This window comes from Anomalospiza imberbis, chromosome 2, assembly GCF_031753505.1.
Source record: "Anomalospiza imberbis isolate Cuckoo-Finch-1a 21T00152 chromosome 2, ASM3175350v1, whole genome shotgun sequence".
Classification (NCBI taxonomy): domain Eukaryota; kingdom Metazoa; phylum Chordata; class Aves; order Passeriformes; family Viduidae; genus Anomalospiza; species Anomalospiza imberbis.
The window spans coordinates 106,588,377-106,609,652 of record NC_089682.1 but is presented as its reverse complement, the minus strand read 5'-3'; the positions used below and the strand labels follow the sequence as shown (position 1 = coordinate 106,609,652).

At 38.8% G+C, this 21,276-nt stretch overlaps 1 protein-coding gene across 3 annotated transcripts in view; it reads left to right on the top strand.

Annotated features, from left to right (window-relative positions):
- The first annotated feature begins 1,112 nt into the window (after positions 1 to 1,112).
- UGGT2 (UDP-glucose glycoprotein glucosyltransferase 2) overlaps positions 1,113 to 21,276 on the top strand; it is a 76,508-nt gene continuing 56,344 nt past the window's right edge. The window contains exons 1-7 of one of the 3 annotated variants that reach the window (XM_068182474.1): positions 1,113 to 1,305; positions 3,218 to 3,300; positions 11,187 to 11,317; positions 12,432 to 12,544; positions 16,588 to 16,762; positions 18,712 to 18,811; positions 19,888 to 19,969. In XM_068182474.1, the coding sequence (XP_068038575.1) occupies positions 1,148 to 1,305; positions 3,218 to 3,300; positions 11,187 to 11,317; positions 12,432 to 12,544; positions 16,588 to 16,762; positions 18,712 to 18,811; positions 19,888 to 19,969 (842 nt within the window). In that variant the 5' untranslated portion in view covers positions 1,113 to 1,147. The remainder of the gene's footprint in view (positions 1,306 to 3,217; positions 3,301 to 11,186; positions 11,318 to 12,431; positions 12,545 to 16,587; positions 16,763 to 18,711; positions 18,812 to 19,887; positions 19,970 to 21,276) is intronic. The other 2 variants (XM_068182472.1, XM_068182473.1) reach the window with 2 other exon arrangements.

The following is a 21,276-nucleotide window of genomic DNA, read 5'->3' as shown; positions in this document are numbered from 1 at the left end:
CAGAAGAGATCTACCGGGATTACCATGGGAAACTACTGTGGTGTAGGGGCATGGTAATAAGATTCCCACCGTTCCCTATGTCCATCATTTGGTGTACCCTCCCCAGTTAATGTCAGTTAAGCAATGGTACCATCCCAGGTTCTGGAAAGTTCTTTGTTCTAAGTTCTGTTATTGGTTCCCTCCTTGTAACCACTCCTTCCCTTATCTCCCATTGGTTTGTACTATCCCTATCCCTCCCACAAGATCTTACCCCATTGGAGGTATGTACCCCGACCCCACCTCCTCTCTCTCGGATATAATCCCTATCCCCTCCTTCGGGGGGGGCTCCGAGGGCTCTGGTCACCCAGATTTTGGAGTCCAGGCGCTCAGGGTAGCTCCCCTCTCAAGAGGTTGTCTCCCTTTGCTCCTTTTACCTTTTCCTGCCTTGAATAAACCTCTGAGAACTGCAGCGCTCCGTGTGCCGACCCGTCTATTTGGTGGATTCGAGCTTTAGCCATCTGGGGCTCCTGCAGACCTGCGACCGGCGGGCTCCCCCGCGGGACCGAGGTCCGGGAAGCCACACAAAACACATGTCAAAAATTGGAAAACTTGGAGGAAGGGGAAAATAAATGCCTTTCTCTCAAAGAACAACCGTATGCGTACATCACGTCTGAAGCTGCCCACCCAGAGCCAGACACGCACTACTGCCTGTCGGCTGAAGGCCGGCGGAGAGCAGCCCGCCAGGACACGGTCAGCGGGAGGCTGGGGGAGCGCCAGGGCAGACGGCTGCTGTCCTTGGATACAGCCGCCACCCGAGCCTGGGGCACCACACGTAAATCACACGCTTGCACTAAACAACCCGAAACCTAAAAGAAAAAAAAGTTTAAAAATAACGGGATCGCCCAGACGGCGGCGGCGGGGAGGCGGGGCCAGGCGTGCCTCAGGGGGCGGCAGCACGGCTTCTGCGCCTGCGCATTCCTGGCGCCGCGTGTCACGGCGCCGACCGCCCCGCTATTTATAGTCCGTCAGCAGCTGATTGGCCTCCGGGCTGACCAATAGCGCAACGCCGAGGGCGCGCCGCAGCCAATAGGCGAGCGGCATGGCTGTGTGGGCGGGGCGCGCGCCGGGCCCGTGCGGGGCTGGGCGTCCCCGAGCCCCGCTGCTCCTCATGGCGGGCCGGGCGCCGCTGCTGCCGCCGGCGCTCCTGCTCGCCCTGCTGTGCGCCCGGCCGCGCCCCTGCGGCGCCGCTCCGGCCTCCTCCTCACAGCCTGTGACCGCCCGCCTGGCGGCGAAGTGGCCGGCGACCCCGCTGCTGCTGGAGGCGAGGTGCGTGCAGCCTCCTCCTCTTCTTTCTCCTTTTCCTCCTCCTGCCAGCGGCCGCCTGTCCCGGCTGTCTCCTGGGGAACAGGAGGGCGGAGGGACCCCCTTTTCCCTCCACTGAGCAGGAAGGAGGGCTGGCAGCGTTTCTCTCTGTCGGAGGGTGCCTTAAAGTACGTGTTGGATGTGAGGCTGAGCTGCTTTCTCCCCTCGGAAGAGGGGACCATGCTGGCAAGGCTCTCCCACGCTGTGCGGGAGCTGTACAAGCGGCTTCGTGTTCAACCTGCTCAGGCGTTTGGCAGATCGCTGGGTTGAGGAGATGCAATGGGCCAATTACACGATCCCTGCCTTCCGCTGGGTAACATCTTCGTCTGCCCCAAGTAGTTTCCACGTTAATTGATTATAAAGGTACTAGTGTAGGTGTGAACCTGTAAAAGTGAAACACGGCGGTATTTTAAAAGGTACTGTTAACTTGTAATGACAGCCTCAGCCTGGAGAAGAGAAGGCTTTGGGGTGACCTACTTTCAGCCTTCTGAACGGAGCCTACAAGAAAGATGGGGAGGGAGCCTTTCTTACAAGGGCATGTAGTGAGAGGACAAGGAGGAATGGCTTCGAACTGAGAGTAGGTTTAGACTAGATGTACAGAAGAAATTCTTTACTGCGAGGGTGGTGAGCCACTGAAACAGGTTGCCCAGAGAAGTTGTGGATGCTCCATCCCTGGCAGTGTTCAAGGATGGGGCTCGGAGCAAACTGCTCTAGTGGGAGGTGTCCCTGCCCATCGCAGGGGATTGGAACCAGATGTCTATAAGGTCCTTTCCAACCCCAACCACTCTGTGATTCACAATAGAAGGGGAAAATGTTTGCCAGTTTTAGATGCTTGTGGCTCCCCTGCCCATTTGGCTTAAATTTGTTTTGTTTTTAAACTTACTTGCTGCTGTTTGGAGAACACCCATGAAGGGTAGAACCACAAGCTTCTGTAATCAAAGGAGAGGCAGACTTCCAAAGTAAAGATTAGAAAACAATAGTCATGCTAGCAAATTGAACTTTTTGGTAGACAGAAGCAGGGGGAGCGAAAGCAACTGGTGTTCCCATAAGGAAAACAACAAACCTTAGAAATGTTACCTGTAAATCATAGAATTACAGAATGGTTTGGGTTGGAAGTGACCTTAAATGCCATCTAGTTCCAACCCCCTGCCATGGACAGGGATATTTTGCACCAGACCAGGTTGCTCAGACCCCTGTCCAGCCTGGCCTTGAACTCCGCCAGGGATGTGACATCCTCAGCTTCTCTGGGAAACCTGAGCCAATGCCTCACCACCCTTACAGTAAAGAATTTCTTATGTATATCTAACTTAAATTTTGCCTCTTCCAGTTTGGAAAAAAAAATAGAAGGGTGGTATTTAGTATGAAGTAAATCTTACATTTTATGCTTTGTAAGGATAAGCCCATGTTTGAAAATGTTTCAAAGTTTGACAGTCTCCCTCCATGCAAAGGAGATGTCATTGATGAAAGCCTTTTTAATGAAAAACTATAACCTGACAGAGAATGTGTTTTTATTTGTATAGTTAGCTACTATTAAATAAAATCTGGGTACTGAATTGATATAGTTTATAAGTGTATATTGGAATATCTGTGGAAAAAATAAAGTGAACATTTTGGGGGTTTTCTGTAACAAGAGAATAGTCTGCATGCTTTACAGCTCTGATTGTTGAGTTTGGATGATAGTACTTTGTTCAAAATATCTTTTGATGAAAATACAGCTCAGTTCAGTGTTTATGCTATGGAGTTGGTTGTTAGTCATTGGATATCTAACATTTGGTTGCTGATGGGTATTTATTATTTTAAACAACTCAAGGTTTTTGCTGTGGTACATCTTTGGACAAAATCAACCTATGGATAACTAACTTTTATTTTTAAACAGTGAATTTATTGCAGAAGATGGTAATGAGAAGTTTTGGCAGTTCTTGGAAACTGTGCGAGAATTAACGGTTTATAAGCAAGGAGGTAAGTTAAACAGCATGCTGGTTTTTAATATCTTACCTTGTGCTGTATTTAACTTTGAGACCCATTAATTAGTTCCAGGCAGATCAAGCCTGACTCTTCCATTATTGCTTACTAGGTAGGTTTCTTCCAGAAAGTTGTAGCATATTTTCCTCTAAGAGCAATACTTGCAGAGGAGTTTAAAAAAAGAAAGGAAGACAAGGTGGACTGAACTGCTCTTACAATATGGAACAGAAGTGTAAAGATTACTTTCCTTCTTACATGAGTTGTCAAGAGCTTATGAGATATTGAGACTTCATGTTTTCTTTAAGGTGTATGCTTGCAGGGCATAAAATCACACAAATAACTAAAACGAGAATGCTAGGAAACACTAAAGGAAAAATGTAAAGAATTACCAGAAAAGGTTTAATACTTGTACATAGCTTGGAGGCTGTTTTCTAGCATCAGTACTGATGTTTTAGAGTTAAGGTTTATCACTGACAAAATAGGACTAAAAAAGCCTTGCATGATTAGGCAGAAGAATATTAAAATGTCAGAAATTTGGAGAGAAGACCAAAGCATATAATCCAGCAAAAGAAACATAAAAAGCCACCCCATAAGAAACCTAAGTTTACTGGAAATGTCCATGGTAATGAGAAATTGTGAGACCAATGGGGCTTTACACCAGGCTAGTCAGTATTAGACCTGCTTGGTAGGTTAACAGATGAACAAGGTGAAAAAGGCTTCAAGACAAGGTAAGGCTGCTTCATTCTGCCCGTTATTTACAGAACAGTACAACTCCTTAGGCATGAGTGCGAGCACCGAACACTGCCACTGGAAGAAAATAGAGGGGAATTGAATGTTAAATTAATAGTCATAAGCTAACAAATAGCAGAAAGATCATGCAGAAAACGACAGTGAGAAGTGCAGGCACATGAAAAATGCTGTATATGTGAGAGAGAACTTGAGAAACAACATGTTTCAACAATTGTGACTGACTGAATACAATTTAAAAATGTGCATCTGATAACGTTGAGTGCTCAGCAGTGTCCCAAGCCGCCAGCAGACTTGAAAGATGACTAGGAAGGGAACAGGGACACGCATGGTAAACATAATTTTGCTGCTCTTGATTCCATGATGTGCTTTTATGTTGGGTAAAATGTGATTTTTGACTTTACTGTCTCCCTGTGTTTTCCTCATTGTTTCTTTAGAATGAAAAAAGTACAAGCAGAAAATGTACAAAGAACTGTGATTTTAATTATAGAATATCAATTGGGGAAATGAAAAAAAACCACCCAAAAATTACTGTAAGATGAATACCTCAAGGTCAGAAGTATATGCAAAACCAGAGAGAGTCACTGAGAATAGAATGCCCAGGTGGTGAATGCTGCTAAAAGCCATCCTGTATAAGGCATGAGGACATGGAAGTAGGTGCAGAATTTGACCTGTGGTCAGCTGCTAGTAGCATATGTTGAGGCAAGTGCTGTTGACTAATATTGTTTAAGGTCTTTCTCAGCCCACAGGACAGTGGCATGTGTTACACCCTCCACAACGTTAGGAATGACACAAAACTTGGCAGGCTGGAGAGACAGGCCAACAGAAACACTGGAAAATTCAGCAAAGGCGCTTTACAGACTCCCTGCACATGGGCTGGGATAATCTCATCAACAGCATAATCTGGCTGCTGACTGACTAGAAAGTGGTTTTTTGAGAGGTGGAATGGGGATCCTTGCAAACAGTGAGAAGGCCAACTATATGCCAGGTTGCAGCAGCAAGAGGGTAGCCAACAGGTCAAAGAAAGTGTTTGTTCCACTGTATGAGGCACTTGTAAGACTGAATCTGGAGTACTGGGGCCATGCTGGGACTCTGTGAAAGGAAAGACAAGTCCATCACTGGAGCAAATCTAGGAGAGGATCTCTGCAATGCTTAGGGAGGTGGAGCAGACTTCTGAGGAAAGGCTGAGAGAACTGTGAATGAACCTGAGAAAGGAGGGACTAAGGAGAGACCTTGTATCTTCAGTTTTCTAGTAGGGAAATGTGCAAAGGAAGTGGAACCAGGCCCTTCCTGAAGGTACACAGCAGTATGAAAAAAAAACAAAGGGTAGAAGTTGAGATATGGAACTTGTGGTTAGATACTAGAGAAAATGTTTCTGCCATAGGATTGGGTAAACATGGAAACTGACTGCTCCAGGAGTCTCTGGAATCTCTATTCATGGAGATAATTCAAAATTGTACTGCATGAGGCCTTGAACAGCCTAGTCAAGCCGTGAAATGACATCTCTAAGTAACAGTTTGGATAAGGTGACCTCCAAAAGTCACTTTTAACTTACTCTTTTTCTTCTATAAGTGGTTTAGATGCCGTTGGTATTGCCTTGAGAGAAGACTGCTATATTAGATGATGTGTCGGGGTTTTTTTTATCAGCCATCTCTTTTTTGCTTGCTTGGACACACTTTCCAAGGAGTTTGAAGCTTTAATGATACTTACTATTAGTGACACAGATGTCTGTTGAAATTAGCTGTTACTTAAATACCTACTTCACCTGGATAAACTGTGATTGAGAATAAATAAATTACAGTAGGATCATCTCCATGACCTATCATGCCAGTGAACTGTTAGATGCTGGAAGTTGGCAACCTCGAGACTGTACTAAAATACTACTTTAAGCATATTGAGCAGTAGATGTTTATATTTATCTGTATGGCCAACACACACCTATGACAATAATGCAGGAAATTTTGAAGTTCTTGCACCAAGTGACTTTCCTAAAAGTTGAGTTGTAGTTGGGGTAGTCTTAATCCAAGGAAATGGATGCTCTTCATGATCAGGAAGTCTGCATTAGATGTTTACAATAAACTGCTTAGCTTGAGTGAAGAATCTGGTACTGCAAGACTGCAGTGGCAGAGTTTACAGCGAGGTGTGTAATACTGAACATCTGAGGAGACCTTGGTCCTCTATATGGTGTGGAATGAGTTCTGTCATAACTGCTGCATGTCAAGACACATTGACGTAGAGGGATGTTCATGATGTGTTAAAACTGTTGTAGCAACAATTACTTCAGTAAATTAAAGGATCTAGCTGAAAAATGATTGGTTGAGGTAATTGACTTATCAGTTATTCTCTGAGTCATGCCAAGAGTAGACAGGATGAATAAGCAGGAAATGAAAGCATTGTTTGTTTGTCTAATAGAAACATTTTCATAAAAGCTAAAGAATTCCTAGATTTGGAGCTGAAAATCTGGGTTTATAAAAGAATTCAGTTATAGACTTGTATCCCAAAATACAGTTTAATGTTTCAGAAGAGTTGTAAAGTGTTAAAGTTAGAAGGCAACTCAAAAAATCAAGTAGGGTAGCTTGTTTTTTTTCTTCCAAATCCTCCCTTGGATGATTTTCAATGGGTTTTTTTTTAATCAGTTCTCAGAACTTGTGGTTTTAAATTTAGAATAATCAACATCTCTTGTTAATTTGCTAATTTAAAATATTTAGCATTACTGAATTAGATTTATTAATGGTCTGTTTAGCTATGATATTTGTAGCAGTTTAATGGATTTGGTAAGAATTATCTACATGGAATTTGGTGAAACATTTAGTCTAGTGATGTATTTGGTGGTTTTAGCTATTTTCCTTTTTAATATGAACTCACATCAACTTGGGCAGCAACTTGATTATACCATATGGAAAACATGAAAAGGTTAGTGATGGCATACACTGTATTGAATTAATGTCTTCAGGGAACATGGACAGCATTGTTTATATCTACATAATGTGCAACATATTTTCTTCCAGACTTGTGAAATACTAGGAAAGGCAGATGATGTTATTTTGAGCTGCAGGTATGTTACAGAGAAATGAAAGCTGCAAAAATTTCATATTAAAACCAGCACTTAAAAAACACTGAAGATAGCATTTTAAACTTGCTGCTGCTTTTATATTCCTAAAGGTTAATTTATGATCACTGGGGGAAAGTAAATAGCCAGTTCCCTGCTGGCTAATTATTGAGTTGAGTGTTTACTGTCTTCCCAAGTGCTTCAGTTTATATAGTGAATTTTCAGCAGCCTCATAAATATATATTAAAAACCAAAACAAAACCAACATGCAAACATATTTTCTCTATGGAAGCAATTTTCTCTGAAAAAAATGTAACAGTATATTTCATATAAACAACCATCATGCAAATTATTTTTTGCAATTTAGAAGACTACACATTATTCACAACTAAATTAAAGAAGTATTTTTATGTGTATATCAGTCTTAAAGATTCCAGAGGAATCAGTTTCACAAACTGATTTCTATACTAATAATGCAATAAAATAAAGTATTCCCTCTTTACTGGCATCTTGCTTGGACGACATAGGCATTTGACTGGCCAGTGATTGCCTGAACTACTGTTACCTGAGATCTCTAATTCCCTAGCTGATCTGTGGATCCAGACATTCATTTCTATGCCGTTGGAACAGGCCTCATACATCCATCCCACCCAGTAATTATTCCAGCACACTGTGTTCTTCTGATTAATTATGTCCCTTACGTTTACTCTCCCTACCTCCTGTGCCTCAGTACTTTGAATTCTCTTGTGGGTTACCAGCATATATTCAGATTAATTTTGTGGTGTGTGTGCATGAGGTCTGAGGAGCTGTGCTATAATACTTTCTTATCTTTTGTGATTGGCCTGGATGTCTCTTGTAATTATGTTTAACTTGACTGTGATAAAAAATACTGCTGTAAATGGTGGATAGGAAATGTCAGCATTTAAATGTGAGTCTGCTTCACTAGCTGTTCAGTTCTTGCTGTAGTCAATCTAATCAATTTGGCTACAGGAGTTGAGAGAGTTTTTCAGCAGACCAATTAAGGCATCTTCAGAGTGAGCTTTTCAGGTCTTGTTGGCCGCTAGGCTGTATTTCATGTGGCTAGGATGAAAGTTCACAGATGTGAAATTCATACATGTGCATTCAGATGTCTGCAGTCTGGAGCTGTATCCTCTTAATGTGGTCTCTTTACTTACTTTTAAATTGACTTTGTTAATGACTTAATAGTAATATGCTGTCATGCACGATCTTATAACCAGAAGAATCTGGTTGTTTTGTGATTTCCTGTAACATCCTAAGAAACTTACTGTGAATTCTACTCTTTTGGCAATGTTAAAATGAGCTTGGAGGGCAGTTAGTACCAAATGTAAAGGATTTGGTACTATGTGAAAATAATTTGCAATGCTCAAACCATAGTTCTGATTAGCTGAAATTAGCTCAGTTGCTTAGAGCATGGTGCTAATAACACCAAGGTCACAGGTTCTATCCATGTACAGGCTTTAAGAGTCCACTTAATTTCACTGTAGTGTTGAACTTCAGGATGTTTGGGGGTTCCTTCCATCTCAGAATATTCTGTGTGATTCTGTGTACATAATAAACTCTAAAAATTGGGTTTGCATTAGGTAGCTCATAGCATTTGGCATGGATTCATGTGTCTTGGTGAAGTTCAAAGTCCAGTTGTATTCTAAGTGAAGCCAACAGTGTTACTAGAAGTTGAAGTAGTAGGAGTGGATGATTTGATAGATCTTTGTCAACGTTTTACAGTCATTTTTGAAGGCAGATAGAAGAACATCCTTTTTTTTTTTTTTTACTTATTAAAATCATCATCATTGTAATAGTCTTCCAGGAAAAAACTGTCAGCTATTTTAAATACACCAGTAAAAGGACAGATGAAATGTGTAAACCAAAAAAATTAAAGACTTGTGGTAAAAATATTTAATTGGGGTAGTATCTTTAGAATTACATATTTAATGGCTCTTCATTGTCTTTAATAGGATGTTATTTAGGGCAAGTGGAGAGGCAGGAATTTCAGGTTTAATTTTATTTTTGTGGAGATAATTTGAAGAAAATTTGAAAATACAGTTACTGAAGAAAGTTTCAGTCTGGAAGGATTTGTTGCTTCCATATTTTTATATTCAATGTTTTGAATGTGTGAAGCCAAATTTATCGCATTTAGAATCATAGAATGATTAAGGCTGGAAAAGACCTCCAGGGCTGAGTCCAGCCTTTGACTGATTGCCACTCTCAGTTAAACCATAGCACCAAGTGCACGTCCACTCATTTCTTGAACATCTCCAGGGATGGTGGCTGCACCACCTCCCTGGGAGCCCATTCTAATGGGCTCTAATCTAACCACCCTTTCAGTGAAAGAAATCTTCCTGATGTCCAACCTGAATGTCCCCTAGCCCAGCTTGAGGCCATTTCCCCTTGTCCTGTTGGTAGCTGGCAGGGAGAAGAGGCTGGCCCCGACCTGGCAACAGCCTCCTTTCAGGTGGTTACAGAGGGTATTGAGCCTCCTCTTCTCCAGGCTAAACATCCCCAGCTCCCTCATCTTCTCCTCACGGGACTTGTTCTTGAGAGCCTTGACCAGCTTTGTTGCCATTTGGGTTCTGCTAAGCCATGTGTAGGTGTAGAGAACATAGATTTTTCATCCATTGAATTTCCATGTAAGACAGTAACAATTCTATGTTACGGGTTAACCCCAGCCAGCAACTAAGCAGCACGTGTCCACTCTCTGTCCTCCCCAGTAGGATGAGGAAGAGCATTAGGAAAAGGTAAGACCTCTGGGTTGAGGTAAAAACCATTTAATCATTGAAATGAATTGAAATATAATAACAACAGGAAAAAGAGAGGAATAAAACTTCTCTCAAGTGATGCACAATACAATTGCTCATCATCCACTGGTGGCCAGCCTGTCCCCAAGCAGAGGTTGACTAACTCCCAGCCATCTCCCCAGTTTATATACCAAGCATGACATTCCATGGTATGGAGGAGTCCTTTGGCCAGTTCAGGTCAGCTTCTCCTGGCCATGCTCCCTCCCAGCTACTTGTGCACCTCCGTGATGGGAGGGCATGGAAAACTGGGAAGTCTTTGACTCAGGGTAAGAGCTGCTGAGCTGCAACTAAAACTTCAGTGTGTTATCACATTACTCTGCTGTCAAATCCAAAACACAGCACTGTTCCAGCTACTAGGAAGAAAATTACCTCTACCCCTGCTGAAACCAGGACATCATATAGAATTCATTGGAAGGAGCTTTCTTGAAATGCTGATTATATACTTTTCTAATGTTAGTGTTTTTTTCTAGTGAACTACAGCAAACTGAGCCTTTCTAAATAATGAGTTTTAAGGAGGAGAAGGCAGAAAGAAGGTACTAGAGGCTTTAAGAGCCAAAGAAGATTTTTTCTTTTACAACCACAACAGGATTGTAAAGAAGAAAATGAGCGGCTAGAAGCTGCTTAGTTATGAAAATTGAGTATAGCTGTAGAATGAGAATTGAAGGTTAATTATTTCCAACCAATGTTCTGTATTATCACTTTTGTCATTCCCAGATATCATGCACCTGCCTTCTTAATCAGAGTCCAAATTTTGGCCTTCAAAAGACAAGATATACAGGGAGCAGGGAAGCTACTTCACATGTTGTGTTCATTCTCATACTCTTGTTTATCATATATTTTTAAGGAAGAAATAGAATATGTGAGAGTAGCCCAAAGAATGACACCTTTAGAAGATATTTATTTACGTATTTGCATGGTTGGAGTGTTTCAAAACTAAATGTGAGGGAAATTATTTGTAAAACAATGCTCTATTCGGGCCTCTCCATATCGGTTTTTTAAGAGACATCGTTGAGTGGGTTTTTATATTGCTGAAAATAATTTCCATATGAACTAGTGCTGTTGCGCTCTCTTTTGTTGCTTTTTTTTTTTGTGTGTGTGTGTTATTAGGCCTCTGGATGCATAGGAAAGGAAACAGTTATTAGTGGACAACAGTGAAGACTTTTGAATGCCCTGCAGCACTGGCATTAATGCTTGCCTGTTATGTAGTGTAGGTAGATATGCCACATCATTTAGAGCTAAATACTAAAAGTTTGTCTTTTTTTTCTCTCTGACAGATTCAGAGTACTCCTATTACAATTTAATCTTGAAGAAAGCAGGACAGTTTCTATCCAATTTGCAAATCAACCTCTTGAAGTTTGCACTTTCCATACGGGCTTATTCTCCAACTGTTCAGATGTTTCAGCAGGTGACAGTATTGCCTGATATATTTGGTACATGACTGAATGAGTTATTTTGGCTAAACAATGTTCATTGTTCCAGTTCACTAAAATATATGCCAGTATTATTTGGAATTAAACATGATAAAGGTGATGCTCTATAAGGTGGTTATATTGACAGGAGCAAATAGTCGTCTGCAATTGTATGAATGCCATTCGCTTCAGGGTAGAATTCTTTTGAAATTGTTCATTTTAGAAAACTCAGGTCGTGAGGATTTTGTGCATTGCTTCAAATAATCCTGTGGGAATTCACACATGTCCAGAGTAGGACATTTCCTGTAGCATCAAGTAATTTCTATTTGTTATTTAGTGGATTTCTCATATTTTTCATTTTTTTAGTATTTGAAAAGTTGAACAATTAGAAAAACCTGCTTTGTTAATGAAAAAGTGAGAGGACGTAAATTCACTGTGCCTCTAAACCTAAAATTGCTACTTCTCCTTTTAGCAATGCCACTTTTAGGGTCAAGTGAGAAGTCCACGTTTTTGAAAGATAATAAGCTGCAATAAAGTTAGGGAGTTTTGCAGGTGTTCTCTGGTGGAATATCATAATCTGAGACTTGTGTCTTTTTGTTTTTACCTTTCATCTGGTGAATCCAGACTCACTGACATGCAGTCACATGATTCCCACTTCATATTGGAATAACTGAGTAGAGCTTTAAAAAAAAAAAAGGCAGGGGATGGGAAAGAGAGAGAATCAAAAATTGACATTATTTGCTTGGGATTTATTGCTTTAGAAGTCTAATCTTCCGATGTTAATATGATTGCTGATAGCAACCAAAGTTAAAAATACCTCCGAGTACAGGCTGTGATTTTAGCTTGTGGAGGAGATTTCTCTCCTGGCTGTACAGAGCAGAAATGTACCTTTCATTTTCTGGAGTGTGACTGCATTTAATAGACTACATCTCACAAAGGTTATAGGGTCTTACTATTTTAATTTTTTTTTTCCCCTAACATGTACCCAATTTTGAATGGGCTTAATTAGAAACACAGCTTAATGGCAGCTGTTGAGTTATTTTAATCAAAGGGATGTGAGTTTAAGTGCAATCAAAGCATTCTGGTTAAGTATAATTGTTGAAATATTAGATTGCAGCTGATGAACCTCCACCAGAAGGCTGCAGTGCATTTGTGGTTATCCATGAGAAGCACACCTGTAAGACTAATGAAATAAAAAAGCTGCTGAAGAAGGCTACTAAGAGGTAAATATAATGAACTGGTTTAAGAGGAAAAATAGATTACTAAAGAGCTTAATATTATTAGAGTTTATCAGTTATGAATCAAAGTAGAGTAGATTTTAAAATAAAATCGTAGACCTTTGGTGCTTTAATCATATGGACAATTATGTATTTTTTCCTTTATTTAGTTTTATTTTTACATGGGATAGTCAGGTTTAAGTTACAGTGTACTTTCTGTACAAATTTGGAGTTTCACATGTCTGACACAGGTCTGTGAGCAGGGTACTTTCTCTATAGTCAGTGTCACTGCAGTGAAGGTCCTCTGGGTTGCAAGGGCTTGACTCAGGAGTAGAAGAGGAGTCTACCTCATAGAAAGGCATAACCTTTCCTCACCTCTTCCTGGATTTGGTACCTGTCAACCCTTTCTGCACGTTTTGTCCTGTGGTATCTAACATCAGCCCAGAATTAATTTGAGCTCTGAAATAAAATGTATGGAACCTATCAAAATACCGGTAACAGAATAATGAAAACGTAATGTTTAATCTCTTTTTTTAAAAAATATATTATTTTGTGGGGTTTTTTTAAGACCTCTGTGTAACTTTTAAAATTTTTTCTCTCCCTGCAATGGTCATCATAATATACATTAGTGTTCATACCCTCAGCTACTTCATGGAGATATGCAGAGCTGAAAGATGATTTAGTAGGGTATATTTCTTGGATTTTGCTTTCTGTCAAATATAAATTGTGAGGGGAAACCCTGAAAACCTATAAATTTTTCTCTGGGGTTGCTTGCTTCTGAAAATAATTTTGTGTTCTACACGTGAGATTTGTGGTGTATTCTAAGTCCATTGATAAAATTACAACCTACTAAATCATTGTCTTTTGCTTATTCAGTAGCCAAGGTTTCTGTAACTCACTGTCTAGTTTACAATGTCCCATTTTAACCAATTATATTCTTTTAAAAATTGTCTTTTTTTCCTAGATAAAAGCCAAAATGTACTACAGATAATTTTATATGTTGTTGAATTCCTATGGCCATGTATTAAGGCATCATGAGACCATAACATTTTATTGCAATGTCTGAATATAGTAAACTTCTGAAGCAATTAACTGGATTCAGCACATTCTTCTCTCTGGAGATATTATGCCTAAATATACAAAATTTGGGAAAATCATAATAATAAACAAGAGAATTATTAATTATCCAGAATTGAGAGAGTTAGAATTCTAGAAATCATTAAGAACTTTGAAGAAAACTGAAGTTTCTTATATTTGATTGGTCTGTTTTCTCACTAACTTTTCAGTCAGTCACATCACAGCATTCAGAGTTGCAGGGACGAAATCTTGATAAATTTTCCCTTCTTCTCACCACTGCAAAAGTAGTTGTGTCACTCAAATATTTAGAGTACGTGGAGCTAGACTCTGAGAAAAACATGTTCACATTCACATGTTCAGGTAATCGTTCCCACTGTTAGTTCCATTTGTACTCTGGGTAGCAGATGCTTCACCTGTGCTGGTGGTATTTAGGCTAGGTGATAATGATAGGGCTGTGCTCCTCTTTTTTTCTACCAGGTGAACAAATGGTATAAGGGACAGTGTGCCGTGTCACAGCTGGTTGCTCTAAACCAGTCATTCTTTTTCTCTCTTTTCATAGAAGAGATCTTTTTGATGTATTGATTATTTTTTTATTTCCAAGTATTTTCCTTTGTGTTCCATTCTATGTCTTCTGTCTGTCATGACTCTTCCAGTTCAGCCAGGCCAATTTAAGCTATGATTTCAGTTGTTCACCATATTTGGATGAGGATGCTAGAAATGTACTGACTTTAGGGATTGATAATTTCAAATCTCACTGGAAGAGAAAGAAGAAGCTGCAACGTTCTTATTGTGTGGATTCATCATCTCAACCCAACATTCAGGAAGTCTTAGGCTCTTTGGACTAAGGAGAGCCCAAATATTCTGCATGTCAAGGTTAAGGTTTTGCTTCATTCAGTCCTTTATGCAACAGCGACTGTGATTATGTTTTTTTGCATTTTCAGCCATGTTGCAATGAACTGTGTGGGTCAAATTGGAAGTGTTCTGTGTGGAGGTGCAATAGCTCCAGAGCTCAAGGGCTCTGGGCATGTCAAAGAGCACATGGTTAAATAGTTGGGATTGCTTATCTTGCTAACTGTCCAAAACACAGCACTAAGGTTTCTGGGGCTGTTGCTGTGAAGAGCAGAACCATTAATAGAAGTCACATTTTGTTCAAAACAATCAGTGCCTTACATTTGTCAGTACATGTTTGCTGCCTTCTATCCATTGCTTCTGCATCCTATCCTGGGTACTCTCTAGACAAGCATATAGTTGCCTGTACTACCCTAGTAACTGATGAACAAGTGCTGAACTCCACATCTGTGTATTTTTTTTATCTTTTTCTTTTCATCTGCCCAACTGTTCTTCCTTGTCTTTCAGACAGCCTTCTTATGAGCGTCTCTTACGGCAGGAAATTAATTACCTTTCGGTTCTAAGAGCAGGAGAATCGGTTCCTTGTCACTACTATTCCGTGTTGAAGAAAAACAAAGAACAGAGGCTTATCTTGGATTTACAAGGGCTGAACACTTTAATTCTCAACCCAAAGTCATTAGAGAAGCTCTGTGCAGTGTTATTTCATTACAGCAATTAATATTTTCATGAAGCATGTTCATTGTGATATGAGACTGTCACTATTCAAGTCATGGCAGCACTCAGTAACCACCTTCGTTGTTTGGTTGAAGTAGACTGGATAAAGTTAGAAAAAGAGAAGCTCACTTGGTTGAGGTTTTCCACTCTCTCCATGAAAGTGGTAGCTCTTGTCTCTGGTTATGAGAAGGAAGTTGCACACGTCACATCCTGCACAAATGCTTTTACTGGGGCAAATCTGGATCAGTTCTTCCACAGAGCTTACTCATTCAAGAATTGTTTCAGACTCCTGGATCTCACCTATTTGGTCTGCCTTGTCCTGTGATAGCAGTGGGACAGATTGCCTGATAAATCTCTGACACCCAGCTACCTGCACCCGAGTTAATTCTTAAACTGGGCCCCTCCTTTTATTTCTGCCTTACAACTGAGGTCCTTAATTGCACACCTACCAAACTTACATAGGACATTGATATTAAAACCCTGAGTCACCTCATACAAATTACTCCTGCTCGAAGTGAGGGTTTGCAGCACATAACCTCCAAAGGTTACCTTTGCAGTGTTAATTACTTTATGGTTTTTTACATTGAATATGTTCCAAAGATCTGCATCACAGAAACTGCAGTGTTCTGCTCACACCTTTCGAGAATGGCTCTTCAGTGAGTGTCTGCCACACACAGTTCTGTACTGTGTGTTGAATTAGAGTTTCCTAGCTTGTCTTGGGCATGCTTGGAGACAGTTTACTGGGTCTTTTGATTGTCAGTGCAAAGGCAGCTTTGAAAAAGTGTGCTCATCAATAATTAGTACCTTGAGTGTTTTCATCATATCCTCTGTTACTTCTCCATCTTTCCCAGGTTTTATTCAAAATATGTCTTTATTCTTCTAAGAAATCATTGCAACGTAACTTTTCTAGTCCCGGTTTTCAATTAGGAGGGTAGGTAGACAGTCAAAATTTGCTAAATTAACAGAGCCTGATGGTTTCAAAATAGTATAACCCCAGTTAGTTTCCAGGTGTGTTGACAGCTTTCTCAAACTTCACAAAATCTCCCTCTGCTACTCTGTTACTCACTGATTGCTCTGTGCATCTCTGATAGATGTTATCAAGCTGTTACTGATGCACAAAATCTTCAAGTGCTATGCTTTTCATATGCTTTGTGTTGCGATTTGATAAAAAATATTTGTTATTTATAGCTGATGCTGATTTTTCAGTTTCCTATACTTTAATTTGTGAATTTGTTGTTCTGTGTTTGTTTGTGAGCAGTCATGATTATTTTGTGATGATTTTAACATGGCTTATATACTTGTAGCATAGAAACACTTACTAGTTTTTTAAATTATGAAGTAGAAAAACTGCCACTGTTTTAATTAATTTTCTGACTTCATAATATCACCATTATTTGTTTTAAAACTAGACCCAGGCCATATCTTTTTAAGGGAGACCATAAATTCCCAACTCTCAAAGAGGATGGCCCAGTGGTTATTCTATATGCAGAAATGGGTACGAAAGACTTTGTCAAATTCCACAAGATTTTATCTGAGAAGGCACAAAAGGAGGAAATTGTTTATGTTCTCCGGCATTATGTTCAGGTATGCAATTCAAATCAACATTGTTTCAGTAAACTGTTAGCATTCTGTCTTTGCTTTGCTTGCTTTTTAACAATACACTTTTTCTACATTTATTTTTGTGTTTGCCTAAATTATGTGTAATACATTTTCTAATATTAAAACTCTCTAGGTAAGTAATTCACCAAATACAAACTATGAAGCCAGGAAAGTATGGTAATGTTGCCAGTCCTGCATGCAAGCACTGATTGCTATACTGATCTTGAAATCTCTTTTTTTGGTTTTATGTCTTGGTTTTGTACAGTGTCAGATCTCGGGTGAATCTTTGTGGAGCAGACTGAACATGTTAGTAACTAGAATCAGAAAAATGGAAAGTAGAATAGAGAATCAAATTGAGAAATTACCAATTATATTTTTTTATATATTCTCTGCATAATCTCATGTTCATTGTGCTAGAGCACCATGGGCTATCACAGCCACTATCATTGACCAGTTTTAAAATGTTAGTGTTCCATAGTGTCACTATTTGAAACATAATGTTTCTGAATTCTTTTCTTAACTTATTCTTCTCCCTGAAACAAAAAAAAAAAAAATACTAGTACATGGAACTGTATCATCCTCAGTTTTGATTATTGGAAGGCTTTTGTGATTTATATTCAAAGTACAGCTCTTAAATAGTGTGACTAATCTGAGAATAATCTGGTGGAGTGAGAGGTTGCTGTGATTTATGTAGACCAGGAATTTCAGGGAGATGAGATATGTAGTTTGCAGACGACTTGGAGTTGTTTGCTCACAGTAATGAAATAGAGAATTTGAGGAAACCAGTCTTGAATTCAAAGTTGTATGGGGTTTAGTTTTTATTGAACTTTGTTCTTTTATGCTTTTATTTCAATTAAATGCCTACTTGCATATTAAGTGTCTCATTGCTCTGCCTGTCTCATGCATCATGGTCTCCCCAAATGTGCGTTGTCTTCTTGCTTGCGCCTTTTCTCTCTTCAGACCTTTCTTCCCTTTTCTTCCTTCCTCACAACCTCCATTTTTGTTCTTTGGTACATACTGGGATGGATTCTCCCTCCTTTTTTATATTAAATACCAGAAGAGGGAATATTGCTTACAGAAGAGGTACGGTCTTTCTGCTGTCTCTTTCTTTTTTTAACCAGTATCACTGAGACTACTTATGGAGTGCTCTCTGCTCCCTCTGCCTTGAGTTTTGCTTGGAGGGTGGACAGAGAAGCCTCCCAGCCCTGCTGGGTTTTCGCTCAGTACAGAATGGTTCTTAGAAATTGCAAGCTAAAGCTCAAAAGGCTTTAAAGAAATTGCTGCTTTGCATGTGCAAATTGCATTTTGGAAAGGGGATTTGCATACATTTGGGTCAAATTAGGACATATATTTTGAAATAAGTTTGTTTTGTGTAATTACACTATTGAATGTCAGACTTCCACTCCAAAGTTACAAGTAGCTGTTGTTTGTTTTTAGTGAGTGGCAACCTGTTTTTCACAGTGATACTTTAATACATTTTATTAATACTCCTTGCAGAAAGTGATTAATTGCTTTATCAAACTTTTTTAAAGAGTAAGTGTGATGCAAAAATAGTGTTTCCTCTTAACATCCTGGAAGTCTGTTAGCATTACAAAGAAATGAGTATCAATTGAAAACGTGAACTGTGAGACATCAATAATTGTGTAGGGTGCTATAAACTGTGCCTGTTCTAGTCCCTCTTCTAGTATTGTGTGAAGATTACAATTTTGACCAGCCTTTCTGTGATTTGCAGGAGATAAAGGACATTGTCACCTTCTTTTACATGTCTTCTCAGTGGACTGCCAATATGCCTTGCACTTTGAATTGAAAGATGAATTTAAGTAATGCCTTAAATGTCATAACATTTTAAAGTTGTAATTTTAGATATTGTTAATCTTCTTTAAGTACATTTTGTAATTAATGTTTTTTTCTTCTGTTAAAATAATATAATCAAGCAGAAACCAAATTCCAGGAAAATGTATTTATCTGGATATGGTGTGGAACTTGCAATAAAGAGTACAGAATATAAAGCAGTAGATGACACGCAGGTTAAAGGTATGTGGGTTTTTTAATTGATTTGGTATCTTGCTGGAGATACTATTGAAATGCATGAAAATCTTCAGTTTGTAAAATATTTAGTCATTAATGTTTTGAAGGTTATATTTAATTTCTGTCTACAGAAGGAAATCTCAGGTATTAAGAACTAAGAAATCAAAATACACGAGAACATTTGTAAAGATCTTTTCTTAGGATGCAGTCAATTTTCTAAACTCTAATTGCTGTTTTCTTTGGCTCTTCAAAATAAACTGGTCTTCTTCCTCTCAGTAATTTTAAGATTGCTTACCTTTGTACTTCAGTTACTTTACGATTGTTGGCATTGCTCATATTCTAGTGGCTACAGTATCTATACATTAGTGTTTCAGGGCTGAGGATTTGGTTTTTTTTCTGAATTTCTGTGGAAATACTTTCACAGTCTTCTGTAAAAAAGATGTGATGTACTATAGAATTTGGACTGGTGCACATTGCAATGTATTGAAATAAGACATTTACTATAGAAAATGGTAACTACAGCATGGGGACACAGAGAAATTACTTTGCAGAGACTTTCACAAGATAAAAGGAAAGTTAACTCTCTTTCATTAGACTAAGGTTTAATGACCTTTGAGTCATGTCAAAAAGTAGTTTAGTTTTTTTAAAGGGGAAAAAGCTGATCTACAATTTACATCAAATGTCAGCTGGAGAATCAAGTGCTTTAAGGTCATCAGGCTTTTCAAGTGTAAATTTGGTAGTAGTTGACTGATGAGAGTTATACTATATCATTTAATCAAACTGAGAAATGGCTGTTTTGTGAACTGTTAAAGCACACCTATGAAATTTTATATAAAAAATGTTACCACTAAAGGAATGATATTAAAAATTTAAAATTAATGTTGTAAAGTCATGTAGAGTAATTAATTTGGATGCCAAAATATGTAAGTATAAATTTAATTGAAACTACATCTGGGAATGACAACTTTGTGCTTGTATGTTTCTATTAACTGTTTTATAATTCATAAAAACATTTACTTCGTAAAAGCAGTTACTACAATAACTTTCTTGGCTTATATTGTCTACATGTGTTACATGTTCAGGAGCAAATGAGACAAAAGAAGAGGAAGATGAGGAAGAGGAGGAGGAAAGTGATGTCCAAGGGTTTCTCTTTGGCAAATTAAAGTGAGTTGATATAAGTTATAATTAAATTTTACATTTCTTTCTGGAACCTCAACCAGTTGGGCTTTTTTAATAGAAAAACTGAGATTTATATTGGAAATGACTTCATTTGGTGGAAATTTTGATGTTTTATATTTTATGTCTTGTGAACATAAAGATGCAATGGTTGTTTATTCTGTTAATCCCAATGTATTGCTTTTTGTTTTCTAATTATCTTAGAATGTATACAGTAGACTTTTAAAATTAAAAGTATCTGCTTGGGCAATACTAACAAATACATAGAACATTTTGATTTCACATTTTTTAGATAATTAGAATCAAAATGTTGGTTTTCAAAATACAAGAGTAGCAGAAGAAATCCAAACATATGTGCTGTATCTCCATAAGGTGTTTTTAAGGCAGATAGTAATGGATTTCAGAGAGTTAAGGAGTGATATTTCTAGGAAGATGGGCTTATTATTGAGACCATCTCATTTTGGAGTTTGTGAGTTTGTATTCTCTTCCAGCAGGAACTTTTAGTTCCAAGCTGCAATCTGTTAAATGAAATTGAATGTTACCCTACTGAGCACTCCTTCCAGTCCTCAGTTGGTGGATTCCTTTTGTGGTATCAGTCATCAAAAAGTCCTTCCCTTTTCCTGTAACAGATCCATGTAGTGGATCATAATTGTTTTTCATCAGTGAAATACCTCGAGATTGTGGGTCTTCTCTAGATGTCATTCTCTCATTATTTAAAACAAAAAGTAAACTTGTTTGTAAATATTGTCACTAAACTGTAAATCTCAGAGTTCCAAGCTGCTAATTCTGTCTAAATTCTTGAGATCCCATCCCCTCCCTTCCTGCTTTTTTGTTCTTAAACACATTGGGGTAGAAGTGCACTCAGATCTTGAGGCTTCCCTGTCGTTTCACCTATGTGTTTGAGATTCTGCACAGCAGGTAATACCACATGCTTATGCCATATCTTTATCTGTGATTTTTTGCTTCTTGTATTTTGCTAGGTTTAGCTATACTTAGTCTCTCGATTCTCCACTGTGACTGATTTGTGAAGCTGTCACATAATTGTATCTTTTTGACATTGTTTCTGGATTCATTGGGGTTTTTTTTCCTCTTCTCCTTTTCATACAGGAGGTGACATAGATGTTTCTGTAGTCTGTAAATTGTCCTCCTGTTACAGCCATGTCAAAAGTTTTACTTTACTCAGCTGTGAAATAGTTACGAATGTAAGCACAAGACATAAAATGTTCAGAAATTTAATGGAGATTTTTTTCAAGCATATTTATAGCAGGCTGAAATATTTGTCCTCAAAACTTCTT